The 18,874-nt window shown below is 48.3% G+C and overlaps 2 protein-coding genes across 6 annotated transcripts in view; one reads left to right on the top strand and one right to left on the bottom strand.

Annotated features, from left to right (window-relative positions):
• ST3GAL5 (ST3 beta-galactoside alpha-2,3-sialyltransferase 5) overlaps nt 1-1,669 on the bottom strand; it is a 45,054-nt gene extending 43,385 nt beyond the window's left edge. Inside the window, exon 1 of one of the 4 annotated variants that reach the window (XM_060278386.1) lies at nt 1,547-1,669. Coding sequence is in view for 1 of the 4 variants with exons in the window: in XM_060278385.1 (XP_060134368.1) it covers nt 1,255-1,300 (46 nt within the window). In the remaining 3 variants the exon portion in view is untranslated. Of the gene's footprint in view, nt 1-1,254; nt 1,458-1,546 lie in introns of those variants that run through there. The other 3 variants (XM_060278384.1, XM_060278385.1, XM_060278382.1) reach the window with 3 other exon arrangements.
• Nucleotides 1-18,874, top strand: part of SHROOM3 (shroom family member 3) — a 232,742-nt gene that overhangs the window by 5,944 nt on the left and 207,924 nt on the right. For both annotated transcript variants that reach the window (XM_060278375.1, XM_060278376.1), the window contains exon 2: nt 18,121-18,626. In XM_060278375.1, the coding sequence (XP_060134358.1) occupies nt 18,459-18,626 (168 nt within the window). In that variant the 5' untranslated portion in view covers nt 18,121-18,458. The remainder of the gene's footprint in view (nt 1-18,120; nt 18,627-18,874) is intronic.

The following is an 18,874-nucleotide window of genomic DNA, read 5'->3' on the forward strand; positions in this document are numbered from 1 at the left end:
CCGTGCTTCAAAGCCACGTTTTTGGGCCACGGTGTCGCCGGGAAGTTGTGGATCCTTGATTTTTGTGGTGCAGACTGTACCCCTGGGCAGGATATGTGATTTGAGGGTGAATTTGGGCGGGTCCCATGCAAATAGGTGAAGATTCGCAAGGATCCGTGCTTCAAAACCACGTTTTTGGGCCATGGTGTCGCCAGGAAGCTGTGGATCCTTGCTTTTTGTGGTGCAGGCTGTACCCCTGGCCATGATATGTGATTTGAGGGTGAATTAGGGGGGGTCCCATGCAAAAAGCGTGGGGTTCCATGAGGATCCGTGCTTCAAAACCACGTTTTTGTGCCATTGAGACCACACGAAACAGTGGGTGCGTGATTTTTTTGGTGGTGCCTATAGACTAAGATGTGGTCTAGAGTATCATGGTGGTTTTATTTTGTTTCTATATAAAAATCATATGAATTCATGAGGATCCGTGCCTCGGAACCACGTTTTTGTGGTGCTGCAGGGCAGCAAAGTTTTGGATCCACGTTTTTTATAGTCCAGTCGGTAGTCGTGGCTTCCAGATGTGATATGACACTGGATTTGTTGGAGTTGTTTTTTAAAAAGTGGAGGATCCATGAGGATCCGTGTAGATCCGCGTTTTACCTTCTTCCTACAGGAGACTGTAAGCAACACCAGCCCTACTCAGAGTACACTTACTGAAGTTCACAGACATGGCTAATTTAGGTCCATTAATTGCAAATGGATCTACTTCAAGCAGAACCTAAGAGCGGCGCAGTTTGGGGGCATCAGGATGAGCAGGAGACGGAGTGCCTGACCCACAACAATGAGGACACAACGCACCAGGAAGCCTTATAGAAGTGAACAGGAATTTTCCTTTTCTTGCGAGGAGAGTCGGTGTCACAAAGGCTAGGACCTGGGAGACCAGGGTTCAAATCCCTGCTCCTCCACATGAAACTCATTGGTTTGACCTTGGGCCTCTCAGCCTAACCCACCTCGCAGGGTTGCGGGGGATTAAATGAGGGGGAGCAGCTGGGTAGTTAGGGAGAGAACGGTGAGAACCACCTGAGCACCGTAGAGAAAATGCAACGAAATGCAATAAATAAATAAACGCACTAAAATGCAATAAATAAACAAATGCCTTAAAATGCAATACATAAATGCAGTACATAAACAAATGCAATAAATAACCCAATCAACCAACCAAATAATCAATCAATAACCCAAGAAAATGCCAATAAGGCTTTGCTCGGGAGAACTTACCCGGGTGAGGGCCGTAGCCCAGCGGGTAAGAGCGCCTGCTCCGCATGCAGAAGGTCCCTGGTTCGATCCCGAAACGCTGCGCCTCCCACCCGAGAAAACACTGCAGTGCCCACCTGCCAGACAGTGCAGACAATGCTGACCCAGGCGGGCCAATGACCCGCCTCAGCCTAACACAGCTGCCGATGCTGTTCTCCCTCTCCGAACCAGGGTGCCCTCCCGTTACTTGGCGACCGCGCAGGCCCGCCTCCGCAGCAATGCGGGCCAATCACCGCAGCCTATACCTGCCCGTTACCTCTGCACAGCCGGGCGACGACTCCGCGCTTTACCTGCGGAGGGATCCGCTGTGTCTGCGAACCGAACCCGGGCCTGCTCCCTCCGCGCTGGGCCTCGTGAGCGAGAAAGTCCCATGGGCGAAAGAGGCACACAGGGCGAAAGCGGGGGCGCTGGTGCGCACCGGGCAGCTGGATGGTGGACAGCCGGGCCCGTCGCCGAGCACGTGGCCCAGGGCCAGCCAATAGCCGGCAGCGAAAGAGAGGGGATTGGTGACCAAGAAGCAGCTCACAGAGCTAGGAATGAATCAGAGCGACACGCGTGTCGTAGTTTCACTACAGCGGGCTTGCTCGAGCCCTTTCTGAAGGAGCTTTTTTTATTTATTCATTGGAATTCCCCCCTTCTTATTCAGGTAGGACCTATTTAAAAAAAATAATTGTCCCCCACCACAGATGGGAAAATAATAAAAGACAAAAAACAAACAAAACCCAACTGCCACTAGGGCTGCCTTGTCGAAACATCATTCTCTGAGAGGATTTCCCCCTCTCTTCACTGTTGAACAAGTATAGCCAGTGCTATTTTGCTATTTTCCCTAGAAATCACCTCATCACCTCCCTTGTTCTTTCTTCTTCTTCTTCTTCTTCTTCTTCTTCTTCTTCTTCGGCAATCACTCATAGCTGAGTAAGATTGTCTTCCATAAACATGGTTTTAACAATGAGTCAGTAAATGACTGCGGAGGCCAATTCTGGATCCACACATCTTTCCACAGTGGGGACATTGGTTCCAGGGTGGGAGTTTATCACAGTGTGGATTTGCCAAGCGTGCCTTCCTCTTAGCATGTTTCTCCCTTGCGTTCTGAGTTTGAGTGTCTTCAAAGCCCATAAAACCCTTGGTAAAGGCTGTTCTCCAACTGGAGCACTCGCAGGCCAGTGTCAGTGTTTATACTACATTTTTAAAGATTTGCCTTGAGACAGTCTTTAAACCTCTTTAGTTGACCACCGGCATTACGCTTTCCATTTTTAAGTTCGGAATAGAGTAGTTGCTTTGGAAGACGATCATCAGGCATCCGCACAACATGACCAGTCCAACGAAGTTGATGTTGAAGAATCGTTGCTTTAACACTGGTGATCTTTGCTTCTTCCACTACACTGGCATCAGTTCGCCTGTCTTCCCAAGTGATGTGCAAAATTTTTCAGAGACACCATTGATGGAATCTTTTGAGGAGTTGGAAATGGCATGTATAAGTGGTGCATGTTTCGCAAGCATACAGTAAAGTTGGTAGTACAATAGCTTTGTAAACAAGCATTTTGGTTTCCCTGCGAATGCCCCTGTCCTCAAGCACTCTGCTCTTCAATCGAGAGAAAGCTGCACTCGCAGAGCTCTTACAATGTACGTTTCCGAGCACAATTCAAAGTGTTGGTGCTGACCTTTAAAGCCCTAAACGGCCTCAGCCCAGTATACCTGAAGGAGCATCTCCACCCCCATCGTTCTGCCCGGACACTGAGATCCAGCGCCGAGGGCCTTCTGGCGGTTCCCTCATTGCGAGAAGCAAAGCTACAGGGAACCAGGCAGAGGGTCTTCTTGGTAGTGGTACCCACCCTGTGGAAAGTCCTCCCATCAGATGTCAAAGGAAAAAACAACTACTTGACATTTAGAAAAAATCTGAAGGCAGCCCTGTTTAGGCAAGTTTTTAATGTGTGACATTTTAATGTATTTTAATCTATGTTGGAAGCTGCCCAGAGTGGCTTGGGAAACCCAGCCAGATGGGTGGGGTACAAATAAATTCTTATTCTTATTCTTCTTATTATTATGGCAATGGTGCCCACCTGAGAGTTCTTGTGAGATCTGTCTGGTGGGAACCAGACATAAAGCGTAATAAAGCAAAACAGGAATAAATAAACCACACACATGCAAATGTGTGGAAGGCAGCAGCTTAGAACATGGACACAATACAGGTTGGGGGTGAGGCTGAGACTAAGAGCTCCTTGCAACACCCCTGTGTTGCAGTCCACTGCTAACATGGGAGGTCAGAGGCGGTGTTGAGGCTGGCTTGGATTTCCACCCTCAAAGATCTGTGAATCACAACAACAACTCTCGGTTGCAGGCAGCAGAGGTTATTTTGAATTATGCGCCTTACACTTCATCCCAGCCTGAACTCAGCGCTCAGTGGTCAGCTGTGTTGTGCTTTTCAATGCCAAGGGGAGACCATGAGAAGTTGAGCAAAGGCAAGCGAGTACCAGTAAGTATTATTTGTCATGGATTTCTACTCAATATTGATCCAGATAGAATCCCAACGTTTACTTAGCAGAGTGAAAGCTTAAACACGTTGCCGGATTCCCCAAAAATACATCAGAGGCAATTGTATTTCATCTAGCAGAGCTTTACTGCTATTGAAGGCAAATGAGCATAATGGTCACGTATCCAATACATTCAGGATTGGCACTGTCCATAAGAAATCCAGTTGCAGCAGACTTAACTTTAACTTACAATAAGTAAGTCCAAACCTTTAATAATAATAATAATAATAATAATAATAATAATAATAATAATAATATATTTATATTCCCCAGCCACTCTGGGCGGCTTCTAACAAAATATTAAAATACTGTAATCTATCAAACATTAAAAGCTTCCCTAAACAGGGCTACCTTCAGATGTCTCCTAAAAATCTGTAGTTGTTGTTCTCTAAGCAGAACAGAACACCATACAGCAAGGAAGAGAGATAGACAGAGAAAGTGAAACCCAGGCTCCTTTTGGCCTTTTATAGTCAGTATGACCTTGGCAGAAAAGATGACAGAACCAGTTTAAACCAGCTGTATTCAGCTTCTCTGAAGGAATAACCCAAACATCATGAACCTTCTGCTTGTTTCTTTCACACAGAGAAGCTTTCAGAACCCGCTTGAATTAAGTAGAATAGGAAAGATCTCTACACATCAGATCAATACTTCCTGCACTAAGAAATGCAAAGGCAAATAAGAAAAGTGCCTCGGCTGCTTATAAACCAACATGTTCAGGATGGCATTGAAGTAAAACAGTCAGATAGTAGATAGCTCCCAACTTAGTACTCCAGCAAGGAAAATATCCATGAATAGGAAGAGAACTACCAAGCTGATCTGAAGAGGTGGAGTACTAATTTGTAAACTGCATACTCTCCAATGTTACTTAGATGAAAGTAAGGACATTTCTTACCCCCACCCCCCACCCCCGGTGAGATATAAATGCTGGTCCCCAGGACTTAGGTCCCGGACCCCTTTGAAATAATAAAGTCTGGGCAAAGTTGATGAAGTTCACACCTATTGCGTCCGCCTATTTCAATGTAAAATCCAAACCCCCACTCCCTCTGACACCCCTTCCAGAACCTTTCTTTAGGAGGCTTTTCATGGGGGCCCCTGCAATTTTGACTCCTTCCAGGTTTTGATCAGGATCCATTCTCTCAATTGGGTTTTATAGGCAGTAAAGTCCAGAGGAAATGGGATGCTCCCTTGCAGCCACCACAGCTCGGGACAAGCTCTGGCTCAACCTCCTCCCCAAGCTTGGTGGTGGCAGCACTGGCAGGGGAAATAAGGACATTCCAGGTTCAAATCAGAAGCTGGGGTGACTTTCGTAATTCCAGGAATGTCCCTGGGAAATCCAGAGTTTGCATCATGTTATAAGCCTCTCGCAGGCACATCCAACAGGTAGATCGTGATCTACCGGTAGATCACTGGACCTCTGTGGTAAATCACCAGTAGATCACTGGTTCCCCTCAAAGAAGCTCAACAACTTTGTGACAATTGGAGACCTGCAGCTAATCTTGCACCAAAGAGTTGCCCCATTGTATCAGGAGACTTTCTGTCCTCAAGGTACCAGGAACGGCCTTACTCGCTATCTTCTTATGTATGTGCATAATTCAGAAGAGGCCCACATGCTGCATGAAGGTGCTCAGAGAGTCCTTTGCTTGCTTGCTTGCTTAATTAATATGCAATTAACCAGAGTCCTTACATGGAATCATAGTAGGGCGTTATCCCAAATGATTGGAAGGTACTCCATGCATATGTATAGTCTTAACTGATAAGGGAAAAGTATATTAGGAAGCCCCCTTCTTCGAGAGGGTGCGCAGTCCTTTTGGATGTTAATCCACTGAGCCTGTCTGTCTGGCTAGCAAAGACAATAAACGTTCCTTTGTTCTTCTCATGCAACAGCCTGGTATTTTCTTCTCAGCCAAATATTTGCAACAACTTTTGCTTCCCTAAAAAAAAAGCTCTACATTTACCCTGCACACCCCCAAAAGGGGGCTTTTCTCCCTATAAAAAGCTCAACAACCTTGACCTGAACCCCCCAAAAGGTAGATCACTGCCAGTTTTTAACTCTGTGAGTAGATTGCAGTCTCTTGGAAGTTGGACACCCCTGGAGGATTCTGAATTTATTGCTGAAGCATCTACAGTAGCAAGGAACCTCAGGCCTAAGTGTCAAATCTCACCCTCCAAGCTTTTCTGTTTCATTTTCAGGACTCCGCATAGGCTATTTCCTCTCCCCAAGCAATGTCCTTCATCAACCCACCTCAATCATTTTTGCCTGGCTAGGATATGTCTTTGACTGTGATAATCTTTCTTGGTTGCCTGGATAGAGAAGTGCAGCTCTGTGTGTAGAAACCTTTTGGAATGTAGCCTATGATGCAAATGCCGGAGTTCATTGCACGCCCATTTTTGCTTCTGCCATCCTGTTTTCACAGTGGCCAACCAGATGCCAATGGAAAACTCGCAAGCACAAAACCCACACGGATGAAATTACTAGATATAAATAACTGTCAGCTACAAGAATTTGGTCAGTAAAGACTTTTCAACAAAATTGGACAGTTTGATTTGCATTAGGATTAGTACCGGTATCAAACAGACGGATTGGTAACAACTTACAAGAGTTGATGTGCGTAGCTCTCAGAAGCGCATCCTTGGTCTGATTTAAATCATGAGGATCATCACATTGTTCAAGCTTAGTCACAGCAGAGGAAGCTGTGGTAAACCACTCCTGCTATGAAAATGAATTTAACAGTCATTTAGAAGTCAGCCAGCATATCACTTAGGTCCAGTAAATCCTGCAAATTAAGCCAGTAATAGAAATAAGGTTTGTTTTAGAAGAAGGACTGAATTACAGGAAAATCACAAAGAAGAAACAAATATATTTGCATAATAAATTTCCAATAAGACTCTTTTTTTCTTTTACAACCTACCTAACATCCATAATGGGAATAAATGCATCCTTCTCCCAGACATCAGGGTACAATTTCATTCTTTAGCATTTTTTCTACGTTTGTGGATTAACTTTGTAAGCCATTTGTTCCTTTGATTCCCTCTTACACACGAGGTTTCATGGACTATAAATAAGAGTAACATAATAGAAGCGGATGATAGTGACACTCTTGAGAGTCCCATGGACTGCAAGAAGATCAAACCTATCCATTCTTAAGGAAATCAGACCTGAGTGCTCATTGGAAGGACAGATCGTGAAGCTGAGGCTCCAATACTTTGGCCACCTCATGAGAAGAGAAGAATCCTTGGAAAAGACCCTGATGTTGGGAAAGATTGAGGGCACTAGGAGAAGGGGACGTCAGAGGACAAGATGGTTGGACAGTGTTCTCGAAGCTACGAACATGAGTTTGACCAAACTGCGGGAGGCAGTGCAAGACAGGAGTGCCTGGCATGCTATGGTCCATGGGGTCACGAAGAGTCGGACACGACTAAACGACTTAACAACAACAACAACAACAACTCTATACTAGTATTACCTCATGACTCTACATCAGGCGCCCCCAAACTACGGCCCGGGGGCCGGATGCGGCCCAATTGGCCTGCCAATCCGGCCCGCGACAACCCCCGCCGCCCGCTCTTACGGCGCGCAGCACGGCAGCGCTCTTCCGGGTCGGGAAAAGAGCGCCGAAAATCCTTTGTGTGCATGCGTATGGGCCTCTCCCGACCCGGAAGAGATCATTTCTGGTGCACTTCCGGGTTGGGGGAGGCCCATACGCATGCGCACAACGGATTTTCGGCGCTTTTTCCACCCTGGAAGCGCGCCGCCGCGCCAGTAAGCGCCCGTGCGCATGCGCACCGGCGCGCACTCCCCCGCCCGACGGCCCGCACAGGCGCGCGCTCCCCCGTCCTCTGGCCCGCCGCGCGATCGGCGCGGTGGGAACCGGCCCAAACGCCGGTAAGTCTGGGGACCCCTGCTCTACATCCTAGGAAGGAAACAAGAAAGACATCCTGCAACCCACTTTTTCCCCTCTTGGTGACAGAAATAGTTTTGTACAGGTACAGGAACTATTTATTGTTCGACAAAAGGGGTGGGGAGCAAAATGAAGAAAAAGGTGTAGCCGTTGGGTGTAGCCTCTGGCTGTAGTGATGCTCAATTTATAAATGGAATACATATGAAAAGAGAATTGTTCATTCTTTGAAGAATCCATTTGTAACGTGATCTGGTATATACCGTATTGGCCTAAATATAAGCCTCACTTTCCTCCCAAATTCCAACCTTGAAAAGTTAAAGTGCGGCTTATATTCACAACCTTATAGTATGCAGCCAGGAGCATGGGGCAAAGCAGCGCCAGCCCCATGCGTAGTCTCCCATCCTCTCCCCCAAGGCCGGGGAGGGAGAGAGCAAGGAAGGGGAAAGGCCACCGGCAATGCAATGTGGCTCCCTCCCCACTATTCAGCCAGGAGCAGCGAGGAATGGAGCGGCTTATATTCGGGCCTTTTTTCTCTCTTCCCTCCCCTTCCAATTTTAAAGGTGCGGCTTATATTTGGGTGCGGCTTATATTCGGGCCAATATGGTATATTACAGTTGGAGGGGAGAAGCAAGAGTTTTGGGGATAATTTTTGAGTGGATTAATTCCAAAGCTACTAATATCCACTTTGATATATGTCAGAATTACAATAATTTTTGGTTGATTTTTTTTAATTGCTTATTAAACAAATTTAATAACCCCAACCCAGCCTCACCCCTTTCCTGGAGGGAGGGGAGCAGGCAGGGAGGCACAGCTGTTGGCCTGGCTGGCTGGGGTGGGGGCTCTCCCGTTCCTCCTGGCCGCCGCCGCTCACCTGGCCTCAGGGCTGCTCCGTCCTGCCCATCACAGCAGCCAGCCAGCCAGCTAGCTGGGGAGCATGCCCAGCGGGAGGGGGGAAGAGGGAGGGAGATGGCAAGAACTACCAACGCTCAAAAACGTTGGGGTACGATAAATAAGTGGGTTTTGGTTTGCAGTTTGGGCACTCGGTCTCTAAAAGGTTCGCACCACTGATCTATAGAAAGTCCATGGATGGAAATACCTACTGTAATAGATCTTAGCCAATACTTTTGCATAAATATTGGACCCTCGGTGCATCCCTTACCTATTAGAAGCAGACCCCACAGTCCTTGAAGGAGACACTTGAGAATTGCTTTCCTATCTTTCATAGGAAGCAGTCTGCAAATGGAAAGGAAAGGAAATAAATAAATATTGGAATTTGATCCTCTACTGACATCTGGTGGCTTTTATTTTTAACTACTTTCTAGGTATTACTACTTCTAATTGAGGGATACAGTATAGCATGGGTAGGCAAACTAAGGTCTGGGGGCCGGATCCGGCCCAATTGCCATCTAACTCCAGCCCACGGATAGTCCAGGGATCAGTGTGTTTTTACATGAGTAGAACATGTGCTTTTATTTAAAATGCATCTCTGGGTTATTTGTGGGGCATAGGAATTGGTTCATTCCCCCCCCAAATATAGTCCCCCCCCCAAGGTCTGAGGGACAGTGGACAGGCCCCCTGCTGAAAAAAATTGGTGACCCCTTCAGTATAGGAATCTGTGGCATTTGATATTGCTGGACTATGCCTCCCATTGTCCATACACCATACCATCTAAGACTGATCACAATTGGCATCAAACCACATTTGAAGGCTCATAGATTTTTCATGTTTATGGTTGGGGAGAGCTACTCTATCAAGCATGCAGCCAAGCATTAATTGTAGCAGTCTTGATGCTTTGCTTGTATTTCACCTACTGTAACAGAAACTGATCGTATTCAGTCTACAACTAAGAGGGATATTTTTCAGATCCTGAAAGTGCAGCGACAGAGGGAGCAAAATACAGTTAGATTAGTGTTATGTACTGAGCTGAATCCTAGAACAATAGGATTCAGAATCAGCAGTCTGATTGGTCCTCAGGAGCTACCCAATCCAACTCCAGGTGGAAGTGAATCCGTAACCTGATTGGCCTGCAGGAGCAGCCAATCAGGCGGCTGGCAGAAGTGAATCTGCAACCTGATTGGCCTGTAGGAGCAGCCAATCAGGCTGCAGGCAGAAGTCAATCCACAACCTGATTGGCCCACAGGTGTAGCCCTGAAGTAGCCAATCACGCAAGGCCCATTGTGTAAATAATGTATATAAGCAGATGGTTTTGGGAAAAGAGCCATTCTTCTTCTCTTCTTCTCCTTGATGACTATGAGCTGTATAAAGAGCATGAAATTCACTCTTGACTCCGCGTATATTTCACTGGCGACGAAGGTGGGATCCTGTTGAGCTGACCGCCACCACGCACTGCACCGCAGCACCGCCACCTGCCGCACCGCTGCATCGCACCGTGCATCCAGGCTTCAGTTCCAGGACCCAAGGAACCCAGAATGGCAACCGACAGCAGCTTCTCGCCATTCAAACCAGCATCAGGAGACTGGGAAGGGTACACCGCCCGTTTCAACTTCCTCCTGCAAGCGAAAGAAGTCACCAACGATGCCATGAAGAGGGTGACATTCTTCAGCGTCTGTGGAGAGGAGACGTTCGAAATCGCCTGGGCTCTCCTTGCACCTAGAGATGTCGCTACCGTCTCTTACAAAACAATAATGGAACGGCTGAAGGAGCACTTCTCACCCCAGCCCTCGGTGGTATCTTGCCGAAATGCCTTCTACGCAAAGCCGCAAGCCCCGGGGGAAACCATAACTGGGTTTGTGACCTCCCTCCGCCAAGCCGCCCGGTTATGCAACTTCTCAGAGTTGGAGAACATGCTTCGTGACCGCCTCGTCGGTGGCCTGAGGGACGAGATGTTGCAACGATGACTCTACGCCAAAAAAGACCTCACGTTCCAGATTGCTCTGGAGGAAGCCCTGGCAACCGAAGCCGCTGAGAGGTCAACGCAAGAGGCACGACCGGCCCCGCCATACCAACCGAAGACCTCACCGACGAATCCGAATCTGACAGGAAGTACACCGAGTGCAGCGGCGCACTCAAGCAGCACACACACCACAGCAGCCTCAACGAGAAGGAGGGAACTGCAAGCTGCGGGGAGAACCATGAGAGGAGGACCTGCCGTTTCCGCAACGCAGAGTGCAGGCAGTGCAGAAAATTGGGACACATCGCCCGGGTGTGTCGGACTCGACTCACCCGTCAACAAGCATCAGGTGACCGACCCAGGAGCCCCAGGTCACACGGCACCATGCACCAAGGCAACTCGACGGAGATCACGGATTACCAGGTATTCCAGTTGCCCCATCCCAACACAGAGAAAATTTATGTAGAGGTACAGATAGAGGGAGCCCCATGCCGCATGGAGCTGGACACGGGTTCAACTCTATCCATAATCTCGGCCCGAACATTAAGGGAACTGTGCCCTAATGGAGGGCCCAAACTAAGGCCGGCCCCATTCACCCCCGGGACTTCCAGAAATGTAAGGTCCCTACAATGGGGGTGGGGACCTTCAGGGTGCAATATCGAGGGCGAAAGCAACAATTGGACTTGCTGGTAGTTAAGGGCCCCTACGTTAGCTTACTGGGACTGGCATGGTTTGGACCTCTGGGGCTAGCCGTTACCGGGGTGAACCGCACTAGCTTACAAGTGGACGTGGACGCCATATGCAAAGAGTTTCCAGGGGTTTTCGATGGGGCATTGGGACGATATACAGGACCCCCCATTGCCCTACAGCTAGACCCCGCTGTACGACCCATCAGGCACAAGGCCCGCCGGGTCCCGTTCACCTTGAAACCCCGCATAGACGAGGAATTGGACTGGCTCGTGGAGCAAGGAATGCTGGTGCCAGTGCCCAATGCCCCCTGGGAAACCCCGATTGTCACACCCGTCAAGCCTAACGGTTCGGTCCGCATCTGTGCAGACTACAAATGCACCATAAACAAGGCTCTCACAGCCCATGCATACCCAGTGCCAGTGGTCAGCCGTGTCCTCGCCACCCTGGCTGGGTCAAAAATCTTTGGCAAACTGGACTTGGCCCAAGCCTATCAACAGTTGCCTGTGGACGAAGCCACAGCAGAGGCTCAGACGATCATGACGCACAGAGGGGCATTCAGAGTAAAGCGGCTGCAATTTGGCGTTAGCGTGGCACCAGGCATATTCCAGAATCTAATGGACTCGCTCCTTAAAGGGATTCCTGGCGTCACCCCCTTCTTCGATGATGTGCTGATCGCCGGGCCCACACCAGAGGAATTTGAGGACTGCCTCCGCTCCGTCCTGCACCGTTTCCAGACGGCGGGCCTCAAGGTGAAGCGGGAAAAGTGTTTACTAGGAGTGCTGCAGGTGGACTTTCTGGGATTTAAGGTGGATGCAGGAGGGGTCCATCCAACCGGTGACAAGGTACGGGCCATTTGTGAGGCCCCAGCGCCCAAGAGCAAGCCCGAACTTCAGTCATTCTTGGGACTATTGAACTTTTACCATGCCTTCCTTCCCCATAAGGCAGCGGTAGCGGAGCCCCTACACAGACTCCTAGACAAAAGGGCCCCTTGGGTGTGGGGCCAGTGACAAAGGCAGCGGTAGCGGAGCCCCTACACAGACTCCTAGATAAAAGGGCCCCTTGGGTGTGGGGCCAGCGACAAAGGGCCGCATTCCAGGCAGTCAAGGACTTGCTCGTCTCGAACTCGGTCTTAGCACACTTCGACGAGAGGCTGCCAGTGGTGCTGGCATGCGACGCCTCTCCCTATGGCATCAGCGCTGTCCTGGGACACCAACTCCTGGATGGAAGAGAGGTGCCGGTGGCATACTTCTCCCAGACGCTTGCTGCAGCCGAACGAAACTACTCACAGATTGACAAGGAGGGCCTGGCAATCCTGAAGGGCGTAAAAAAATTCCATGATTTCTTGTACGGGCGGCCCTTTACCATAGTGACTGACCACAAGCCGTTGCTTGGCCTGTTTGCCCCCGAGAAGCAGACCCCCCAAGTGTTGTCTCCCCGTGTCCTCAGGTGGTCAATTTTCCTTGCCGGCTACCAGTACGCACTAATCCACCGCCCTGGGAAGGCGATGGGCCACGCAGACGCCCTCAGCAGGCTACCACTACCAGAAACAGGCCCCGACCCAGCGCCTGCGCAAGAGGTTATGACCCTGGAGCTGCTTCCCAACCGACCCATTCAGGCACAAGAAGTTGCGCACCATTCCACAAAAGATAGGGTCATCTCCCGGGTCCTGGACTGGGTGTGGTGAGGATGGCCCAGCAGCAGCCCCGGGCCAGAATTCGCTGGCTACACAACCCGCAAACATGAACTGTCGGCCCACAAGGGGTGCCTGTTATGGGGAAGCAGGGTCGTTGTTCCCCAGCCCCTCCGCAAAAGGGTCCTCACAGCCCTACACGAGAAACACCCAGGGGTAGTGAGGATGAAGGCCCTTGCCAGGAGTTGTGTGGTGGCCGGGGATTGACGGAGAGATAGAGGCCTGGGTCCAACACTGCCAGACCTGCCAAGAATCCCGCCCGGATCCCCCAAGGGCCCCAGTCCAGCCCTGGGAGTCCGCCCGAGATCCATGGCCACGCTTGCACGTGGACTTCGCTGGCCCCTTCCGGGGAAAAACATTCTTCATAGTGGTGGATTCCTACACCAAATGGCTGGAGGTCGCACTGGTACCGTTCACTTCTACAGCGGCAGCCATCCGGGCACTACGTAAGCTGTTTGCAACCCACGGGCTTCCTGACACCCTCGTCTCAGACAATGGAACCGCATTTACGTCAGAGGAGTTCCAGACCTTCACAGCGCAGAACGCCATCCGCCACATCCGCTCAGCACCATTCCACCCTGCCACCAATGGCCAAGCGGAGCGCATGGTGCCGACCACCAAGGACAGCTTCCGCCGCATGACACAAGGGGACTGGGAATACCGCCTTGCCGCATTCCTTCTAGCACAGCACAGCACCCCCAGCACAACGACGGGCCGGAGCCCAGCTGAACTACTAATGGGCCTAAAGAGCATGAACTAGACAGGACCGACTTCACCACGACAGAGCTCAGGATGAGGTAGTGGTGGGGAAAGGCAGGAACCCCCGGACATTCGTGGCCCAGGACCCAGTGTACGCAAAGAATTTTGGGGCAGGCCCAGCATGGGTACCCGCCACAGTCACCAAGGTGACCGGTCCCATGTCGTACGAGGTACTAACTGAAGGGGGGCAATGTTGGCGCCGCCACTGCTACCAGCTACGGCGACGATTCCCAGGAGAAACCTGGGAGGAGAGCGGGACAGAGGGGTCCCAAGGGGACAGAAGGGCAGTGAGGACTGTAGAGCGAGAGGGGTGGGCAGGGGAAGCAGAAGCAGTAGGCACAGAGGGGCGCCCCGAGGCTGGAAGGACACTGGAACCAGAGCCACAACCTAGTGGGTCAGTGGCGCCTAACCAGACAGCCCCGGCACAGCCAGCAGCCTCGGAACACGAGCCAGAACCAGAACCCCTGACCAAGGAACACCCCAGGCCACAACGCACACGGAGGCGGCCAGCAGACCTTGGGGACTACGAATGCAACTTCCCGGGCAGGACTGGAACTTAGAGGGGAGGGGTGTTATGTACTGAGCTGAATCCTAGAACAATAGGATTCAGAATCAGCAGTCTGATTGGTCCGCAGGAGCTACGCAATCCAACTCCAGGTGGAAGTGAATCCGCAACCTGATTGGCCTGCAGGAGCAGCCAATCAGGCGGCTGGCAGAAGTGAATCTGCAACCTGATTGGCCTGTAGGAGCAGCCAATCAGGCTGCAGGCAGAAGTCAATCCACAACCTGATTGGCCCACAGGTGTAGCCCTGAAGTAGCCAATCACGCAAGGCCCATTGTGTAAATAATGTATATAAGCAGATGGTTTTGGGAAAAGAGCCATTCTTCTTCTCTTCTTCTCCTTGATGACTATGAGCTGAATAAAGAGCATGAAATTCACTCTCGACTCTGAGTATATTTCAATTAGGTAATTGTGTTAATTTGAATAGCAGGAATAAGGTGCTTATATACAGTATATGCTTGAAACCCCTTAAGGAAGAGTTTTGTTATATCATCTTCAATCATGTTGCATGGGAAGCTGAAATGAGGAAGCGGCTGCAAATATTGTCACCACTTCTTACTTTTTGAACATCTCAAGTGTTACATAGCCTACTGTTCTCTGAAAAAGGAACTTATTTTACAAGCTTGCTTTTTGGCTTATGGATTTGCTGGCATTAAAAAAATATCTTGTCGCTCTTTGCTGAAGAAGCGCATCACTTTCTTGCATTTTATGGAACTGGGGAAAACTTTGACGATACACAATCTTAAACTGAAATAAGGTGGGCAGGTGTGGCGGGCAGGCGTGGAGGACTCCCTGGTCCTGAATGGGGTAACTGTGCCCCTGAAGGACCAGGTGCGCAGCCTGGGAGTCATTTTGGACTCACAGCTGTCCATGGAGGCGCAGGTCAATTCTGTGTCCAGGGCAGCTGTTTATCAGCTCCATCTGCTACACAGGCTGAGACCCTACCTGCCCGCGGACTGTCTTGCCAGAGTGGTACATGCTCTAGTTATCGCCCGCTTGGACTACTGCAATGCGCTCTATGTGGGGCTACCTTTGAAGGTGATCCGGAAACTACAACTAATCCAGAATGTGGCAGCTACCCGTGTTTCTCCAAAAATAAGACACCGTCTTATATTTATTTTCCCCAAAAAAACCACACTCTGGCTTATTTTCAGGGGATGCCTTATTTTTTCCCCTCCTCCTCCTGCCACGGCCGGCATTGCTGCTGTGCCTATCGCTATGTCTTATTGAATGCTTTAAAATCCTGCTATGGCTTATTTTATGGCTATGTCTTATTTTCGGAGAAACAGGGTAGACTGGTGACTGGGAGTGGCCGCCGGGATCATATAATACCAGTCTTGAAAGAACTACATTGGCTCCCAGTACGTTTCTGGGCAGAATTCAAAGTGTTGGTGCTGACCTTTAAAGTCCTGACCTTTAAAGTGTTGGTGCTGACCTTTAAACAGCCTTGGTCCCATATACCTGAAGGGGCGTTTCCACCCCCATCGCTCTGCCAGGACACTGAGGTCCTGCGCCGAGGGCCTTCTGGTGGTTCCCTCACTGCGAGAAGCGAAGTTACAGGGAACCAGGCAGAGGGCCTTCTCGGTAGAGGCGCCCGCCCTGAGGAACACCCTCCCACCAGGGAAGCTTTAGTCTGAAGGACTATTGTATTTTTAATATTTTTTTGGAAGCCACCCAGAGTGGCTGAGGAAACCCAGTCAGTTGGGTGGGGTATAAATAAATAAATTATTATTATTATTATTACCAAAGATATAAGCATGTTCCATGGTTTAGCAGTACAAGAGCATGATAAGAATTTTATAAAATAAATCGCATCCACCCCTTTCCAGAGAGAAACAAGAAGGTATTACTATGATTTAAAATGCAATAAAAAGACATAGAAACATTTTTTTAAAACAACAACAACAATCTATTCACATTTTAAAACAACAACCAGAGCACATGTAAAAAAAATAAAATCCAATACAGAAACCAGCTGGTGCTTGATAATAAAATGTATTTACAATTAATAATATTAAATATTAATGATTATAAAATAGAAGGAAAATCATGCAATATGCCCTCCAAAAGGCTTGCAACCCCAAAGGCTCCATGCAAAAGGAGTTAGATGTTTGGGTATGGACGTGTCAAGGCACATTCAAAAAAGGAGATAGGGAGACAAAAAAAAAACCCCTTCCTCCAGGTGAAAAAATACGGGGAAAGCAAAATGTCACTTAGAGAAGGATCTGAAATATTCTCCTTGAACCTTGATTTTTTAAAACAAATTCTGGATTTGATGCTTTAATGTGTTGTAAATCGCTTTGAGATTTTTTTCTTTAAAATATAGAACATTATAGAAATGAAATGATGATGATGAAGAAGAATAAATTTCACTGTTAAGAAAAAATAAAAGATCACTAGACATTCCATTGTGGTGTGTTTGATCCAAGTTACGTAATAGTGGCAACTGTAACCTAGGTTTGTTGATCAGCTTATAGATCTAAGTTTCTAACACTGGACCAGATCCATTGGCAGTAGCCTCCACTCCTGAAACACGCCTGGTTCAGTGGGGACCTCCATAGCAGCGGAAGCCTCCTGATGGCAGAGCCAGGCAGAAAAAGGGCACCTCTTTCACATCCTAACTGCGGTGGGTTAGGATTGTTCTGCCCAAAATTGACAACAAGGGGCCTTGTTGTCCATTCATATTGAAGTTGGGAGCTGCTGCTTTGATTTTTCATTGAATTGTAGAGTTGAAAGAGATCCTATGGTTCTTCTAGACCAACCCCCTGTAAGAATCTCAGGATATAGATTCCCTGAAGTGGTATTTGCTGGTGTATGTTGAGTTTTCTTTTTCAGTGTCAGTAATATGTTAATGTGATGCTTCATGTGATGCTGGGGTAGAGCATGAGACTTTTAAACTCGCAGTTGTGGGTTCGAACCCCACATTGGGCAAAAGATTTCTGCATTGCAGGGGGTTGGACTAGATCATCGTGGTCCATTCTAACTCAACGATTCTATGATTCTAAAAAAAAGAAAGAAAGGCATTTTCTGGTCCCTTCCAACTCTGCAGTTCTATGATGCTATGAATCGATGATATCAATGGAGCGTTTTGGGGCGGGATCTCCCATAAATCACCCGGTGCCTAACACATAATCATATTTGTGGCCAACAAATACTGAGTGGATATTCTAAAGCATTTTTCAACAAATAATTAGCAAAGTGACGTTTTCCCCAGAAGGCAGAAGAAACGCCATGACAGCAGCAACCTCTGGGGTCCTTATAAATATGGAAGCCTCAGTTATGAGATGCCACACAGTTTTTTGGCATGCAGTGGCAAAAACAGACAAGTTTTCTTCTCTCTCCCTCCTTCTCCCAGTTGAACACTCATTTAGCAGCAGGCATGACAACACGGGCAAGCGAGTGCAGTGAGAAAGTGCTGAAAAGAGCTAAGCTATCTCCTTAACATTTTTCCAAGGGATTAATTTCACCTGCCTTTCCTGTTTTCCTGGCACGCTCTCTTTCCCCCTTTATAAAATCAGCTGGGAAACTATTTCAAGTCCCCAGCTCGAGGGAACAAGTTGTTTAAGGTCCGGGTTTTTACTCCCTTCCCCCTGCTACTTTTGACAAGTCACAAAATTGTGAAGTTAGCAGAAAAGCGAGCTGGCAGACAGGGGGTGGGAGATGCTTTCATTCTTTAGATGCAATGAACTGAGGAAAAAACGGCCATTGTAATGGTAAATTGCTCACAGAAGGGGGAGAGAGGGCTGATAATCAATATAAAAAAATAATAATGAAGCGCTGGTGTGCATTTGAGGAGCTTGCTACCCAAAGCATTTAAATGTCTTTTTTTTCTTTTTTATGCTGAAAAGCCACCGATTGGAAATGTTAAGGGAAAGAATGAAGAGATGAAAGGAAGGATTTTACACGGGACAAATGTTTGCACGGGGAGAAAAGCTTCGTGTTCAAAAAGCTGCATCCAAAAAGTTGGAAGTTCTGAGATAGAAATGATGTGTAGATTGAGCTTCGCCCTCTGGACTTCTGCTGAGAAGGAAAACATAACCTCCCGGCAATCCTAGCAGCCTGCGATCCTGCAAACTATGAGACAATTCATCATGGACGTGAAGGATTTTAATCTTCTACTCTCTCCTCCTCCCCAGACTCTTCCAGTCACTGCTTTTGACTTCAGTGAGTGCTTGAGAATATAAACATGAGGATGCTGGACAATATAAACAGAACTATTATTTCTTCTTCAGAAGCAAACTTAACCCATAAAGGAAGATACATTTATTTGGAGGTTTTGCTACAAGGAGGTGCTCCATGGGGATTTACTTTGAAAGGTGGACTGGAGCATGGGGAACCATTAATCATCTCTAAGGTAACCTTGTTTACTTGAACTAAAGATGCGTTCAGCTGCAGATTGGGCCAAAATTGTGGTTAAAATGTAATCCAGGTGGAGAGTGGTTTGGTTTTTTTAAAGTCCAGGATGTGCTTGCTCTGAACTCTTTGATTCACTGAGTGGTTAATTCAGTACTTTGGTATACTGTGAAGTAATAGGACATTTGGTACAAACACAAGGAACTTCTTTTGCATACACCCCATTAAAATAAATGGGAATTGTGCAAA

The sequence above is a fragment of the Zootoca vivipara genome, chromosome 9 (genome assembly GCF_963506605.1).
Source record: "Zootoca vivipara chromosome 9, rZooViv1.1, whole genome shotgun sequence".
Lineage (NCBI taxonomy): Eukaryota > Metazoa > Chordata > Lepidosauria > Squamata > Lacertidae > Zootoca > Zootoca vivipara.